At 51.2% G+C, this 16,760-nt stretch overlaps 2 protein-coding genes across 4 annotated transcripts in view; one reads left to right on the top strand and one right to left on the bottom strand.

The window, feature by feature from the left end:
• Positions 1-16,760, top strand: part of LRBA (LPS responsive beige-like anchor protein) — a 3,444,508-nt gene that overhangs the window by 2,335,588 nt on the left and 1,092,160 nt on the right. For all 3 annotated transcript variants that reach the window (XM_069631262.1, XM_069631261.1, XM_069631263.1), the window contains exon 40: positions 2,225-2,361. In XM_069631262.1, coding sequence (XP_069487363.1) covers positions 2,225-2,361 — 137 coding nt within the window. The remainder of the gene's footprint in view (positions 1-2,224; positions 2,362-16,760) is intronic.
• MAB21L2 (mab-21 like 2) lies at positions 4,479-7,262 on the bottom strand. The gene has a single exon (XM_069631264.1). It carries the CDS (start codon positions 6,631-6,633, stop codon positions 5,554-5,556), a length of 1,080 nt encoding a protein of 359 aa, XP_069487365.1. The 5' UTR covers positions 6,634-7,262; the 3' UTR covers positions 4,479-5,553.

Below are 16,760 nucleotides of genomic sequence, written 5' to 3'. Positions count from 1 at the left end.
TTGTGGGCGCAATTCATCGTAGTGCATGTATTACTGTACTGCAGCGCTGAGAAGCTGGGTCTCTTGGTATTTGCGTGCTTAAACTAGACGTGCAGATAACAACCCAGATAGGCAGGCTGCTACCTTTTCAGTGAGCAAGATGAACCTTTCCTGCCGAAACCATCATTGAGAAACCTGTTAAGCCGCGCGCTTTCCAGTGCTGCAAATGCTTAGCAAATCGAGCGTTGAAGCGCTGTATAAATAAAAACTATTCTTACAAATGAAGGCGTCCCAGGGAGGCGGGGGGCGCAGAGACTTGGGTTATTAGTCAGAGTGCAGAAGCAGCCCCGCTGTCCCCGTTTTTATGTTTTGTTGGATTAATTTACATCGTCCTGTTTCGGGAGAGAATGATGGCCCAGGTCACATGCTTCCACTTTTGCATTCCAGTTAAAATGCTGTCAGATGTTCTTCCTTGGAGCAGGCGGGGTCCTGCATGTAGCCACCCCAATTATAGGGTGAATCGATTGCAGGGCTTGTCCGTCTAAAAGATATGATCTCCCTCCTCATGCATCGGCCGTTACAGAAGCGGCGCTCAGTCCCCTGCGAACGCATCCACACTGTAGCGGAGGCGAGAGGGTCTTTAATTGTATAATCTCCACAAAGGCAATGGGATTAAGAAGTAATCCCCGCTAATAAAGTGGCGCGGGTTGGGACAGAAGTGGGGGGTGGGGTGGGGGTCTCGTGCTGAACTCAACCCTGTCCTTTAAGCGCATTCGCCCCCCCTCCCCCCAGTAATTGAATGTCGGTGTGTGATTGAAAAATGTTATTCCTCAGCGGGATTGCTTGTTAATGCACCCGGGGCGGGGGCTGTTTTGGGGGAGCCCTAGGGGAGAGGGGTTGCGCGAGATGATGAGCTCGGGGAAATGAGTGCAACCCCCGCTGCCCATCTGCAGACACAATGCCCCGGGGGCAGGGTGGCTCTGGTCCCGGCTCGCCAGCGCCCCATTCCCCGGTGTGCCTCTGGCACCCATGAAGATGGATGGCACTTTAAAGACCCTCGCATCCTCCATGCCCCGCTCAATAGATGTATAAACGCAATCCCTTTGCCATGTGTTGGGTCTTGCTCTCCCTATTGATCACCTGGGCGCGTGTGATTAATGAATAGCGCAGTGCCAGCCTTTGTGTCCTGGCATTCGCCAGCGGGCCACGATGAGCTGCCTTGGCAGGGGTGGCGGTGGAGAGTCCTGTGCCCGCAATCCGATGGATTGGCTCTACCGGTCTTTAGGGGGCCCTTGGTCACCCGTGTGGTGGAAAGTGCCCCGGGACTTTGGACCCGAGCAGCACTGCTAGAATTGCCGAACGGCCCGCTAAAGGATCGGTAGGCCAATGTACATGATGTGTTTAATGGAGGTTGTAAAGTCATTCCAATTCACCCAAATGCATGGTGTGTAGCAGCAGTGTGGTCGGTCTCCTTGGGTGTGATGGTAATTGTCATCGTTAGTTAGTGCCTGAGTGGGAAAAACACACACACACACACACACACACACACGCACGCACGCAGCCGCCTGGGCTATTGAACGTGAGCTCATATCGAGGATGCTGTGTGCCTACTTCCTGTTCTTTCACCCTGGCAATGCCAATGAGGTTGTGCGTTGTGTGCCCGGGCCCACTGCTGGTGTGGTGGTGCCTGCCCTGGGGCACAGACCCACCTTCGGGCCGATCACTGGCCACGGAATCCACGCTGAACATGATCACCGTGTGTGCATTGCCCAGTGGGGGTGAAGCTCCATGTCGCTAGAGTAGCTGGCCCAATTGCCATATGAACGTGCCCACTACTGGGCACACCACTTCGCCGGAGAAGCGCACACGTCTGCCACTCACTGCGAGGGGGCGGCCGGAATTAGAGAGCCTTTGGGCGCAATGAGCGTGTGAAACTCGTGTAGTTCGTGTATTGGGGTTGTATAACCGGGTTGTTTGTGACTCTCTGCACTGTCTGCTTCACTGGTGGGGCCCAGATGAACCCCCGCTAGTGCAAAGATGGCGTGCATATGTCCCTCCTTCCCACTGGAGCAGTGCACGGGGCTCTTACCTCAGGGTGTGCTGCGTGTGCGTGGGCCTGGTGTTAGGGCCCGTCGGGCACGTGAAGCCGCGCGTGTGTGTGTCTGCGAGTGCTGGCCCTAGCGCGGCCCGGTTTGCTAGGCCTCCATGCCAGTGTCCGGCTCTCAGGTGTTCTCCTCTCTTGCAGGTCCAGTGAGCCTGAGCTCGCCCGCTCAGCTCGTGGCCCCCTCGGTGGTGGTGAAGGGCACGCTCTCCATCACGTCCTCCGAGCTCTACTTCGAAGTGGACGAAGACGACCCCAGCTTTAAGAAGATGGATCCCAAGGTAAGGCGAGCCACTGAGCTCCAGAGCAGACGATGCGCAAACGCACACCTTTCCGGTAACACGGGGCGTTAAAGTCCTATAATGTACACCACAAGGTGACAGAAAAGAGTGCATTTGTGTCTTCATTGCTTACTTACGTGTGTCCCCCTGCGGAGCTTCTGTTCCACTTTTCCCGTCTCTTGTGCATGTTACACTGTATTGTTGTCAGATTGTTATTTCTACGCCTTTCGTGAAAACGCCGGCATGTTCATGTTCTCTTGATGTTCTCTTACCAAGCTTCTACTCGGGTCTCGTAGCCCCGAGGTCTGCACATGCGATGGAGGAAGCGGGCATGGCCGGCTGCAGTGGGTGCACGGGACTGCAACCTGCCGCCGGTGTTGCGTGTTCGTGTGCTTCCTGTGTTGCTGCTCATTCTAGCGCCTTCTTTTTTGCATAGCTTTGGAGTGGGGTCGTCTGGCAGCTGCTGCACGTGCCAACTAGGAAATTACAATTGGAACATTGGTGGGGGCAGCGTTCTTAATATCATTTGGGCATGTTGAATGGGCAGCTTTTCCTAGCATGAATGCTTTGGCCCGTGCCACTCAATGTGGCTTCTGTCGGGGCAGAGCGACCTATATTCCCCAGGGTTGGCCAAACATGTTCTAGTAAATGGCCTGCAGCCCATCCCCCCAGTTGGGCAACCCCTGGCCGCCGGGGTCACGCTGCCAGTATGATGCAAACTGCCCGACTTTACGCCATTGCAGCACATGGAGCCTGGGTGTTTGAGCTCCGGCTCTGCTCTGTGCTCTCGTCCACTAACTACCCTCCCCAGCCCTGCCCTCGCTTTCAGTCCCGCCAGAAAACCGTGCAAATGGCCGCATCCCAGACACACAACAGAACAGTGGCCAGATCGGGGCGCTGGAAATAAATGCATTACATTTACAATACAACAGTCATTTTGAAGTAATGTGCTACTTTGTGAAGAGTCACCTAGTGCAGAAACGCCAGGCGTTGGTGGTTTCATTTGCCTCTGCACAGGGATGGCTGGAAGGTGTTGCTGCTTCCGGGTAACGGGCCGGTGGCTCTGCGGCCCGCTCTGCTGCTGGTAATCGGCCATCGCGGCGGAGAGTGCCAGGCGTTTCCAAGGGCCGCCGTCTGCGCCGATAAGACCCGCGTTATCTGCGCAAGGAAACAGTAGCCAGAGCGCGGTCAGGTGCGCGGGCCGCGTCGCGCCGCTGCGTGCTGCCCGTGGTAGGAAGCCAACCGTCATTACTGTCATGTCTCGGGCCTGGACGCGGCCCGTGTCCCCCCCTCCCCCACGAAAATCCCAAACTAATACACGAATTAACAACACAGACCACCCGGGAGCTGCTACTCAAGTTAAAAAATCGTGTTTCTATGTGGAAACCACCTCAGATACCATTGTGACAATTATGTGCATTCCAGTCTGTTTAGATCGGTTCTAATGTATGCCTAATTGTAACATGTATTTCACGAAAATCCATTAAACAATTCGGGGGTGTAAAGCTTGGAGTATGTCTCTACAAAATCGCAGCGACCCCGCTGTGCATTGGTAAAGTAGTCTTTTATTTACCCGGTGTAATAGGTGTGCACATATCCTACACACGTGCATTAGACGGGTGCATATCACATCTATATGTCTGCAAATGCACTTCTGTTCGGAAAAATACTGTTTTCAGTTTTAACATAATCTTTCAGTGATAAATGTGTGAACATGATGCCGTCATGGAGCCCACGCTTCGTGTGCTCAGTGCTTTCAATCCGTTTATAATAATTAAATATAGTGTGCCAATTAAATATAGTGTGCCTGGAAATGAATTTGTTCTGAATGGTGAACGATGGGAAAAGAATTAGATGTACAATTATTTAAACAAGTTGTCCCTTCAGTAGCATGATGTTGGACTGCTGCAGTCTCGCGTTATGCTTTTTTCATAAGGAGCTTTCACTTGATATACACACTGCCCCCGGGAACGCCCCGAGGAGGCGAGGGCACGCATCCCGAACTGCTCGTCTGCCCCTTAAATACTTTGACGAACAGAATCCAGTTTTACTTTTCGTTTTGCATTTCCGTGCATAATTATTAGTCCCCACTTCAAATCAGTCCACGAAAGGCAGGGTAAAGTTATGGTAATATTTTATTATTGTTTTCAACAACTCGGTAGTTGGAGCACATAATGTGGACGTTGGCACTCAATACAATTAACACCAGTAAACAGGTTTTTAAAGAGATTTTGTACATAATTTAAATAATATTTTTTTCACTTGGTGACAAACATTCAGGCAACAAAAATGGAATAGGAAAATCATGACACTTATTAAATGTACCTTTGATTTTCTTTCCTTGCAAAGTCCGATTGCTTCATTGTGACCATTCACATTGTTTGGAAGAAAAGAGGCTCTCTTCTTCTGTGCAACGAAAGTGACCATTAATCCTGCCCTCGCTCACTTTTTAAAAAGTCCATGAGAACTAAAAATTGGTATTTTTGTTTGCAAGAAATGCAGCGGACGCGTCGGTCCGCATTTCGATAGTCACTGTCCACACTCTTCAATTCAAAAAAGTTTGTGTTTGAAACTGTGGGACACACTTTTTTTTGTTGGTAGTGTTCTTCGACAAAATGTCCCTTTGTCTAGTCCGTGTCTTTGAAAGCTCCTAAAATCCTCCAGAGTACTTCGTAGATAGTCGGTTTGGGGCAGTGCCCACAACTGTCCCAGTGGTGCCTGTAAGGTGCTTCCGCTTCTAACATTGACTGCCTTGGACAAGATGGGCCTGGAGTTCTGTGCACATCCCAGGACTCGGTGCCTGTGTGGTGTGACATATGGCACTGTCAGTGCACACACGCGACGGCCCCATTTTTTGGGAAGGTGTGTGTTTGTGCAAGAGAGTCAGATGTAGTGGCTCAGATTGTGAATTTGAGGATGCCATGGTGCAGCTTGAGTAGTGGTGCAAGGAAAGCCAGGCCCGAGGGTCTGTGGGTAGCGGTTTTGGGGGCTTGAGAGCCAGGAAGTGCATTTTTTGCGGGCGCCTCGCAGTGGCGTAGCCTGTGGGGTGCGGTGCGTCTGCTCTGGCGTTCGCGACGGGCCTCCTGTCAGTCCACGTTGGTCCGGAGCAGCGCCTACGAGTGCAGTTTGAGCTGGCAGGGCCGCGGGGGTGGCAGAGTGTCTGCAGTCGCGGTTAGTGCGGGGAGGGCCCCGCTAAAGCTTGTCCAGGCTCTTGGGGTTGGTGAGGATCTCCCGGGCCAGCCTCCACGTCTGCTTGGCGGCGCTCTCGAGGGCCGAGTGCGGGCGGCCCTGGAAGAGGTCGAGGTTGGGCAGGAAGTAGTGCGGGCAGCGGCGGCACTGCAGGCAGGAGATGAGCTGGAGCAGGATGCCGTTCAGCCGGTCGCCCAGGCAGGCCTCGTCCCAGTCGCTCTCCCGCGGGTGCTTCTCGCACTCGTAGAGCAGCAGCGTCTTCATGTGGTAGCCGTGCAGCGGCTGCCCGGGCAGCTCCAGGTGCCGGTCGCGCAGGGTCTTGAGCACGGACAGGCACTTGTTCCGGCAGCCGCCGAGCAGCAGCCGGTCCTCGGCCTCGCTGAACTGCAGCACCCAGGCGTCGCTCTCGGCCGAGCTCTGCTTGCCGCTCAGCGAGCAGCACTCCTTGGAGAGCAGGTTGAAGCCCTCGGCCTTCACCTCGGCCACGCGGTTGGGCCCGGGCCAGGGGATGTGCGGCAGGGGCCACTGCGCCGCGCTGCGCGGCCAGATGCCCGTGCACTTGAAGGCCGGCGTGATCTGCACCACGAAGCGCTCGCGGATGCGCAGCCGCACCTCGCTCGTGTCCGCCACCATCTTGACCACGTCGCGGTAGCTGCACTTGTCCACGGCCTGCGCCACCAGCGTCTGGAAGCGCGAGCGGATCTTGCGCGCCGACAGGTAGCCCGAGGCCGTGATGAACTCCACCCAGAGCGACATGCTGCGCTTGCGCCCGTCGCTCAGCTTCAGCACGGCGCAGCCGGGCAGCGAGCCGTCATCCACGAAGTTGAAGACGCCCATCTGGTTGAGGTACAGCACCACCTCGAACTCGGTGGGCGACACCACGTCCAGGCCCTCGTAGCGGGCGTCGATCTCGCTCAGGGAGCTGATGAAGCGCGGCTCCTGCACCTCGACCTCTTTGAGCACGTCGGACACCACCTTGCACACCTCTCGCACGGTCTTGGCGATGGCCGCCTTGCGCGCCTGGCAGCGCTCCGTGTAGTATTTGTTGAGCTGGTAGACCAGCTTGGCCTGCGCGGCGATCATGTTGGGGCAGAGCGCGCCCAGAGGGGGCTCGGCCGGGCTGGCCCCGCTGTAGGCCGCCGCGGGCTCGCAGTACGCCGAGGGATCCAAGGCGCGGCCGGGGCCGCTGGGCCGGGGAGGGCCAGGTCAGCCGGATGAGCGCAGGCCGCCGGGGCGGGGAGATGGCTTGGTTAGCGAGGGGCCTTTCTGTAGTACCTCTTCTTCTCTTCAAGTCACGCAGGTGAAACACCTGCTCCGCTGAGGAGTGAACAAACTTAACACTTGGGTGCCTTCATTTCTGTTGCTCTGGTGGGCGTGCACATGGCATGCTCTTCTGGCCTAGTAGAGGGCCCTCTCGTGGTAATTTAGAGCAGTGTCTGGGTGCCCCCTCTGGCCGGCCCGGCTGTGCAGATGCTCTGGGGTATTTGGGTGGCTGCTTCCTGGCCCTGTGCGGCGAATGCTGTGGCCCTGTCTAGCGGGTGCGCTGGCAGGTCAGTTCTTGGGCGCAGTGAGGGTCTGTGTGTGCTGGATGCCCTGCTCCCCTCCTCGAGTGCATGCGCCGGTTGCCCTGCCCCTCTTATGCCTCTCCCCACCTCTATGCTTGCCTCTGATCGGATGCTCGGTGCCTCCCTCCCAGTCTCGGGCTGGCTGCTCCCCTTGCCTAGTTTATGAATGGTCCCAGGGCCGAGGGCTGGTGGGCGGTGCTCTGCTTCCTACAATCGCATCCAGAGCTGTCAGTGCTTTGTCCAATGGAGGCGGCTGAAAGGAGCCGAGCAAAGGAGGTGGGGGCTGCAGCGTGTACCGGCGCGCACGCACATACATACACACACACACACAAACAAACAAACAGCGCCCTGAGCCACACCACTGATAGGGCCGCGCGGTGTCTGGGATCACACACGGGCTTCACACATGGCACGCATGCTGGCAGCGCGGACAGTCAAGGAGGCAGAGGAGGACAGTCAAGGAGGCAGGGCCCGTCTCAATTCCCATTCAGAACTTGTCACCAGGGACCTCGCCGCTCACAGGGACAGGAGGGCAATGGGGCAGCGCTTAGAAGAAGAAGCGCTTAGAGACACAACATCATGAGTCCCATTCGGGTATCCCTGATAACGGAGGGACTGGCCTAGAGGCTGGAATCCCGAGGGCCCACGCGCGCGCGCGCGCACACACACACACCATTGCCCGTGCCTGAGGGCACAGAGGCATGTGCCGCTGACGGGCGAAGAGGGACTGGGGACACTCACATCCTCACAATAATAAAGGTGGTGGCGAGGGCAGGCGAGTTAGAGCCGGTAGTGGGTAGCAGAGGCAGCGTCACCCCGCGCCTCGCACGATGATGCCACACTGGAGAATAGCCGGTTTTGTGTGTTTTTGTTCTTCGTATGCCGGTGTGCGCCAGGGCCGATAGTGCCCTTTCGTGCCCTGGTATGAGTCCAGTCGTACTGGTCTTGTTTTTTTTTTTTACCTTTTCGGTTCTGCTCACCCATCTATATATTGCTCCTGTTTTCCGGTGCAGCTTCCAGCAGTGTGCGATTTAAACCCCTCTGCATTGTGTCCCAGGGAAAAGGGAATTTCGAAATGTCTAGCCGCAGCTTGCTTGCGGCAATATGCGATGGCGTAGGTGGTGTCCGCGGCCCGGGCTAGGAGAAGGGCGCGGGTACATGGTCTCCAGGATGTATGTCCAGTCATCCTTCTTTAAGACACTGCAGTTTTATTTTTCATACGCTTTCATTTTGGTTTAATCCCTGGAATATGTTTAAACTCTACATTTCCGAAGGTGTAATCCTTTGCGCACTAGAATGCTAGGCAGTTTAAAGATTTGCTTTTAGAGAATACCAGGCAGATTAGACAGACATCATGTATTTCCCAGTATTCCTCCTATTCTTTTCACGCCGGACGCCCGTTTCGGCAGATTTGACTGTTCTAGTTTGAAAGCGCAGCATTTTGGTTTGCCGCGCGGCGTGTCTTGTGGCCGGGCGCTCCCCTCTGCCGTATAGTCCTCGTGTTCCGCGACCTTGCTGTGCCTTTTGCAGCGGGAGATATTCCCCCTCTGCTGCGGGACCCGGACACTCGTGCGGGCGAAGGCTTACTTAGCCATGGGCGGCCGTCGTCCGATTCATTGTAAGAACGACGGTTGCACTGAGGTAGAGCCTCATTTGAAAAGCCGTCCACGTTATATACTAGATCTAGTTTTTATTGTGGGGCTTGTGCCCAGAGTGGGGTCTGGCATCGTTGTATGAAAAATCCACATTGCGTACTTTTGTAAACACATCTTCTTGGTTGTAGTGTAGAATTCTGACGTTAACCTTTAAGTCCTTTTAAGTGTTAACATGGGACGTTCGTTAAATGCACCCCTTGTCTTGCCAGAATATTGCGAGATAGTGGGCTCCTATCCGAGAACCGCAGAACTGCCCCAGCCGGCAAATGGAAGCTTTGCCCGGGCCCCCTGCTATTTAATGTACGACACCCAGTAGGGCGGTGCGCCCGCAGTGCTTCCTCGTGTGGGCGCTTCAAGGACACGGACATTTTTTGTGCATCAGCAAATTAAACCCGATATGTGGCAATAAAGCGAGACTGAAACGGGGCTGGCGTCTTCATTGCGACTTTTACCAACCCCGTTGTCCTGTACATGGAGGTGCCAACATACCAACCGGCCCAGGGACAGACTGGGCCCTTGAGCAGTGGTGCTTCTCCCGTGCGCCAATTCTGCCCTCCCCAAAACAATACATTAAATGGCTGCACGTTTGTTTGTAATTCACTTTACATTTAAATTCCTTGTTTGGCAATATCGGTTGTAGATACATTATCACAATAAACAGTGCCTCAAATTATTTAAAGCAACCATTAGTTCTGCAAGCCTTAAGTTTGACTATAAGGGAAGAAATGGCGGCAATGTCGTCGTCTGAGAACGGCCACATTTCTTTCTTCGATGAATAGTGAACATGCACATTACATCACTGCCACTTTCGGTGAGCAGAAGCGGAACAATGCTCAGAGGTGATGCGGCTTCCGAAAGAGTGCGTCCCTTTACCTTTACTGTCCCCGGCGCCAGCCCTTAATGTGCGCATTCTCGTTGCACAGACTCCGCCGGGAAACCGCGGGCTGCCGCGTTTTAACAGTTCGTAAATGTTTACTGCGTATATTAAAAGGCAGGCATTCGGCGGGCGGTGCACTGTGTGCAAAAGGGGGTCTGTCCGGTGTGAGTTGCGACGAGCGCGGGCCCCACGCATTGATATCCCGCGTCATGGACCGAGCCACAGCATAGGGTGTATAACGCTCTAGTCACCATTGATATCGCGCGTCATGGACCGAGCCACAGCATAGGGTGTATAACGCTCTAGTCACCATTGATATCCCGCGTCATGGACCGGCTGAATGCCACAGCATCGGGTGTATAACGCTCTAGTCACCATTGATATCCCGCGTCATGGACCGGCTGAAAGCCACAGCATTGGGTGTATAACGCTCTAGTCACCATTGATATCCCGCGTCATGGACCGGCTGAAAGCCACAGCATTGGGTGTATAACGCTCTAGTCACCGCAACTAATTAAACATTATCAGCACATCGTAGTGGAGTGTAAATTATTGTCAATTTTAAATGCGATGTCGGTTTGCATAGTTTTTTAAGAACGCAAAAACATTGGAAATAATATCCGTCATTCACTTAGTTGATGGATGACCTTTAGTACATGTCCACATTTGGAACGTATATAGGAAATGGGGGCATGCGGAGGGAAGAGTGTGATGCTTCCCCTGTGAATGTCTTGCACCCGCACCGTCCGGCGCCCGTGCGAGCTCCCGTCAGCCGCAGAAGGCTCCGGGGTTCCCCCGGCCCCATCACCTCGTTTTCTTCCCGCGCTCCCGACGGAGCGCCGACCGCCTGTGCGCCTCTCGGGAGCCGGGACTCGGCAGGGCATAGCGTGTTTCCTCACAGCGACGCAAAACTGTATATGTATTGAGAGGGGGGGGGGGGTGGGGGGCGCGCTTGTGTGTCAACTCGTCTCCTCAAGTGTGGCATGTGTCCATTCTTAGGTAGAAGAAGGATGACCTGAAATTTGGGTCAAGTGGAACAGTCCAAAACAAGGATTTAAGATCGACTCTCGTAGGAATACATCATTTGTAATTGTGATATTAGTTCCGTCCACAGGTTAGACATGTGGTGCTTTGTTTTTATACATTATTTCAAACAATGCCGTGTCCTGTATTGAGAGGTCCGTTAACTGCAGTGTTTTTAGTACAACAATTAACATTTGCTGTTTTAAAGTTCAAAAGCTCCCATTAAATATTTGTAATTATGATCACTTTGTACCTGAAAGACCGCAGGGTGAGATATATTGTCACTATATTCGTATACAGTTAACATAAGTTATTGTTATGTTAATCGGCCTTAATGTAGCGCACATCAGCTGTTGGTATGGCCTCTTAGCTCTGCAGGCATCGCTCCACAGTTCTGGGGTTCCAGCAGACTATGTACTCATTGTTGAAAGTTTATGGGGCAGAGTGAGTTCTGTGTGAGAAGCTAATGTCCGGTGTCGAGCATTAGGGCCCATCATGCACTGCGATGTCAGTGCTGCGTTCTTTTCATAATACCACATGGCACATTCATCGTAATGACTGTGATTCATGTAGGAGCACGCACAACCACAGAATCATTTCCTCGTGCCTTCCTTACCACCCCCCTTTTCATAGTTGCCCACTCTCTCCTTAATGCATGGTAGTCTTGGTTGGACTGCCAGCCAAGGCATCGAGCAATTCACTGTGAGTATGTTGTGTCAATGCTTCATTAGTTGGAAGTCGACACTCTGCTGTTGAATATGACATTAAGAGAATCCCGATCAGTTAAAATCCTGTGTGTTTTGAAGTGCTGCTTTGAGTATGTAGATATCTTGTTTTATTGTTACTAAGGTGAACAGTTAAGGATGGCCCTCGTATGAAATGACACAATTTGCCTTTTCTTTATCTTTCCGAGAGTGGATTTCGTAATGTCTTGACCTTTGTGGAGGTAGCCAGGTCAATAGCACCTCTTCTTTACCGCTAGCATTTATAGGAGGAACAAGCAGTGCCTTTTCCATTCCTGGTGTAATTGGGACCTTTACATCTGTTCAGATCACACGTTTGCTATTTTTAAGCAGTCACGCTTTTAACAGATCACATAATCGCTAGCAAATTGTGTTATTCTAAACACTAATTGTCTGCAAACGAAATAAACGTGATTCAGGTTTCTGCTTGTCTGCCTCATTTTTACTTTGGCCCTTGTTTCAAGTAAGCTTTTAATGACTTTTATGAGTTTCTTTTTTTACTGGGAGATTTTCTCACATAATAGTTACTTAAAAAGTGCTAAATAAACATTGCCATGAGGCCTCTACAGTGGCGATGTGAAGAGTGTAAAGGACGCTTGACATAACACTTCAATTATAATTAATGCACAATATGTCAGCCATCTTGAAGTGACCCACGGGCATTTTTAGGTTTTCCAGGAGCTGGTTTTCATCAGTCGGAGTACCCAAAGTAGTACTTCTGGTTGGACATGGCCTCAGACTGCAGCTTGGAAAGAAAGCGTCCTCACATTGGAGCAACATTCTTACAAGTAGAAGCACAAAACATGTAGGAATATGCCTAGATTTCGCTCTGTCGTCCTGCATGCTATTGATGGCAGGCCTTTTGTTTTTTTGAAAAAACTAATTCTGAAAGCCTAAGTTTTTACCATGAATGTTTTCCAAATACAGAGCTGTGAATGGTAGCAGAGTTGTTTCCCCTTAATTCTTCACAAACTAAAAATGTCTCGGAGCATTCCTTGTCCCTTGGCAGGTACACCATCGCTACACATATTTTGTGCTATCTGAACGTTTTAGTGTGTACATTTGGAAGGCTGTCAGATTCTTTTCTTGCTCTCAACAGGCCGTGTAGTCGCCCACATTCTAATAAAAGGTGTGTTTATTTAGTAGGGAAAACTATTACTTGCCACTTTCTTCCTCTTCTCTATTTGTGGCCAGTGTTTCCTTGAGTTTCAATTGACACCTGTAAACCTCCAAAATAAATCTGGGTATGTTTCTAGCGAAAGTTACTAAAGCATGGACGTAGCACAACGTGCTACGTATCAAACATCCAGCGTCTGCTGCGTCACACAACACTATGCCGATGGCGTAGTGTTGTGTGACGCAGCAGACGCTGGATGTTTGATACGTAGCACAGGGCGTAGTGTTGTGTGATTCAGCAGATGCTGTATGTTTGATACGTAGTACGTTGACCTACGTCCACGCTTCGGATCCTCTAAGAGCTGAGGATCGAACCCTCTGCGGCAAAGCCCATAGAGGCCAAGTGCGCAGTGTTGTGTGATGCTAGACCGCAAGAGATGATGGCCGTTGCGCTACGTCCATACTTAAAGCCTACTGTAGATGCACAATACGGAGGGGGGTGCCAGGAGATGAAGTTATTCTGAGATTGGAGCTGAAGTGATAATAGCTTGGCTCCCAGGGATATAGGGAAAACTATGGTGCATTCCAAATTAATACATACTCAGACCGATACTACTATTAGACCAGATCGAGGGCACAGTGATTACACTAGAGCTTGTGGCAGTAATAGTGGGGGGAAGACAGAATATCATTAAACGGAACAGATGACACTGGACGAGCATGGAGGACAGCGATCAGGTTGACTACAGACACTGACGAAGAGCTATTGAAAGACAACCGCTTAGATCACTTGGTAGTGTTCAACATCAGTATTACATATTGGGTGAAGATTCAATACAGGGTGACATCATTTCTCGAAGAGGACTTGGCCAAGGCCCACAGTGTCTTATGGACCACAAGTCCCTACAACATGGGGTTTCTGAAAGGGATAGGGGCAGTAAAGATGAAACTCAAGCCAGAAGCCATTTTACCAAGAGCAAAGCAATAATCGGTCTCTCGCTCCTCGCGTCTTTCCTCTCTGTTTTCTCTTTCCTGTGGGGTCCCCCAGGGCTCTACCTGGTCCCCGATGTTATTTAACATCTATATTCAGCCATTGATTGGCATCATCCACTCCCTCTGCTTCAGGTGCTACTCGTATGCTGACGACACCCAGGTCCTTGTTCGATTAGATCTTGACCGGAGTGGAGTGTCGTCTCGGCTGAGGGACTGCCTGCACTGCCTGCTGGCCGTGGGGGATTGAAAGAGTGCCAACTGGCTTAAACTGAAGGGGGACAAGACTGAGGTTCTTGTGGTTGGTACCTCTCCTAAATCCTGTCCTCGGTCCTCTGACGTCTGGCCTTCTTCACTGGGTGAGTTTTCAGTTCCAGTGACGGTGGTGAAGAACTTGGGGGTCTACTTCTCGGCATCTCTGTCCATGGCCCTGCAAGTTAGTGCTGTCTGTCAAACTGGGCACTTTCTATTGAGGGTTCTCTGGAAAGTTCTACCCTCTCTTCCCCTCCTCTGCGTCCTTTGGCCATCGCTTCTCTTGTTTCCAGTAGGCTGGATTATTGTAATGCTCTGTATCTGGCCCGACCAGCTGACCTTATCCATTGGCTTCAGCTGGTTCAAAATCTGCCCGCCCATGTAGCCACAGAGACTCTGTACGGCTCTCATATAAGCCCTGTACTTCGTCTGCATTGGCTCCTGGCAAAACAGAGAATAACCTTTAAGTCCCTTTACCTCATTCATCGGGCCTACCATCAGGTAGGGGTGGATTTTCTTTGTGATACTTTTCATCTCTGTGTTCCTTGTCGATCGTTGTGATCTGGCAATGATCGCCTGGTTCAGGTCCCCAAATTTCGCCTTCAGCGAAAGGGTGCTCGGGCCTTTTCAGTGGCTGCAAGTAAATTATGCAATAGTCTCCCTCTTTGACTTAGGATGAGTGAGAATCATTTACTTTTTCACCACCTGCTAAATGCAGAGCTCTTTGTCCAATCCTGAGGGCTGCCTCTACTTTTGTGGTGTACATCCTCGCGCCACAATGCCCCTGGGTGAACGAGTGGTCTACAAATACTAATAACAATATCCTCTATCGAGAGAGGCAGATGAGGGCATTTAAGAAACCATTCCGGCCCTAGTTAAGCAAGGCATTTTAGTACCATCAGAATCATTGTGTAACACAGCAGTGTGCCCTGTGAAAACGGCAACAGGGGTTGTGACATTTTATACAGGACTTAACCACTTTGAACCATGTTGCTTAAGCAGAGTTTCCTTTAGTTCCGAACCCAGCTGCAATTTTTGTGCAGCATTCCTACGGAAGCTACCCACTTCACTATTATATATTTTAAGACTTCCTTCTTCTCTATACCTCTCTATCCAGACTTGCAAGATATGACTTTGTTTCTATACAGAAATAAGAAATGGAAGCACACTCATCTTCGCCAAGGGTACTGTGAATCCCTGTCTATATTCAACAGGGTGCTCCAGATGTACTTAGGCAACATGCAGGTAGAGTGTTGTTACACAATACGTAGATGACATCTTGATTTGCAGCAAAACAGAAGTACAATGTAGAAATGACTTGGCGCACATGTTGACGTATTAGCAGAAAAGGAGTACAAGGTAGACAAGGCCAAACTGCAATATTTCCAGGAAGAAGTATTATACATTGGGCAACTGATCCTCAAGAAGGACGCAAAGTGGCCCCACAAAGGGCAGAGGCAATACACAAGACCCCGAAACCCATGGCCATAAGACTAATGCAGCAATTTCTAGGACTATGTATTTGCTGCAGGGCATGGGGTTTTCGACTACAGCACATATACAAGACCCTTGAAAGAAGCACAGAAGGCGACGGCACATTTCAATGGACAGAAGAAATGACTGAGGCATTGCGAAGAGCTGAAAATAGCAATATGCATGGCTCCAGTGTTAGGGATCCCAGACTATCAAAGGGAATTTTACTTACACTTACACTCCAACGGAGTAGTAATGACTGCAGTATTGAAGCAGAAAACAACCATGGGCCACAAACCATTAGCATATTACAGCGGAATATTAGACCCAGTGATAGTAGGACACTATTCGTGTGAACAAGCATTAGCTGCTGCCACATTCGCAGTGGAGAAATCAACAGATATTACCATGGGATGCAGCACCACTTTCTTTGTGGAGCATGCTCTCTTCGCAATACTGCAGAGACCGAAATGTACACTGACAACATAGAGGACTTGGATATGAGGTAATACCATCGAATCCAGCTTTCAGGATAGTGAGATGCCGACTCGTGAACCCGGCGACATTCGTCGCCTAACATGTAGAGGAGGACGAGTACGTACACGACTGCACCACAAATATAGAAAGCCATGACAACATCCCAAAGGTAAAGAAGATGGATGGGTCATCCACAATAGACCAGGCGACAGGAGAAAGGCATACTGGGATGGCAGTAGTGAAGTTAAGAGGACGGAACAAGTGAGGTGGTAGTAAGTGCACTGTTACAGTCACATTTTTCAGCACAAGCTGCTGAGTTGGTTGCTCTAATGTTGGCACTGAGCAAAGCAAAAAAAAGGAAGTGATGATATATTCCGATTCAGCCTACGTGACAACCACAGTGCATTCTGGGCCGTCACATTGGCTGAGGAGGGGCTTCAGACGCGCTGATGTATCACCGGTGCAGCATGCTCTCCTATTGAGCAGACTGCCACCAGCACTCCAACTACCCCTGCGCATAGCGATTGCGAAGTGACAGGCCCACACGAGGAGGGAGGATCCCATCTCCAGGGCAACGAGGCAGCAGACTTGGAAGCAAAACATGGTGCATATTTTAATGACATCCTAGAAATGGACACTCCATCCCAGGCGCGTAACCATATACGAACAATGGTGTTGAAGGAGTGGTATAACACACTACCAATGACACAGATTATGGAATTGCAGGGCGCTGCACCTAGAGAAGAAAAGGAATTATAGTTGGGAAGGGGATGTTCCATTTCCCCAAAGACGCCCGATGGAGACAAGAAAACACAGGCAAGGTGGTGATGTCATTATCATTATTACACAACTGCACCATCCAACCCATATGGGGAAGGATGTACTTGTTGCTCATATTGGAGAAGACTGGTTTTGTCCCAACCTTACTGAACATGTGGTGGAATTTATGATTGTTTCATTTGTAAGCAATTTACAGCAGGCCGTACACTGAAGATGGTGAGAGTAGCCATACCTCGCCCAATGGGTCCATTCCAACACC

The sequence above is a fragment of the Ambystoma mexicanum genome, chromosome 6q (assembly GCF_040938575.1).
Source record: "Ambystoma mexicanum isolate Mex_15411 chromosome 6q, UKY_AmexF1_1, whole genome shotgun sequence".
Taxonomy (NCBI): domain Eukaryota; kingdom Metazoa; phylum Chordata; class Amphibia; order Caudata; family Ambystomatidae; genus Ambystoma; species Ambystoma mexicanum.
This window is presented reverse-complemented; position numbering and strand designations above follow the sequence as displayed.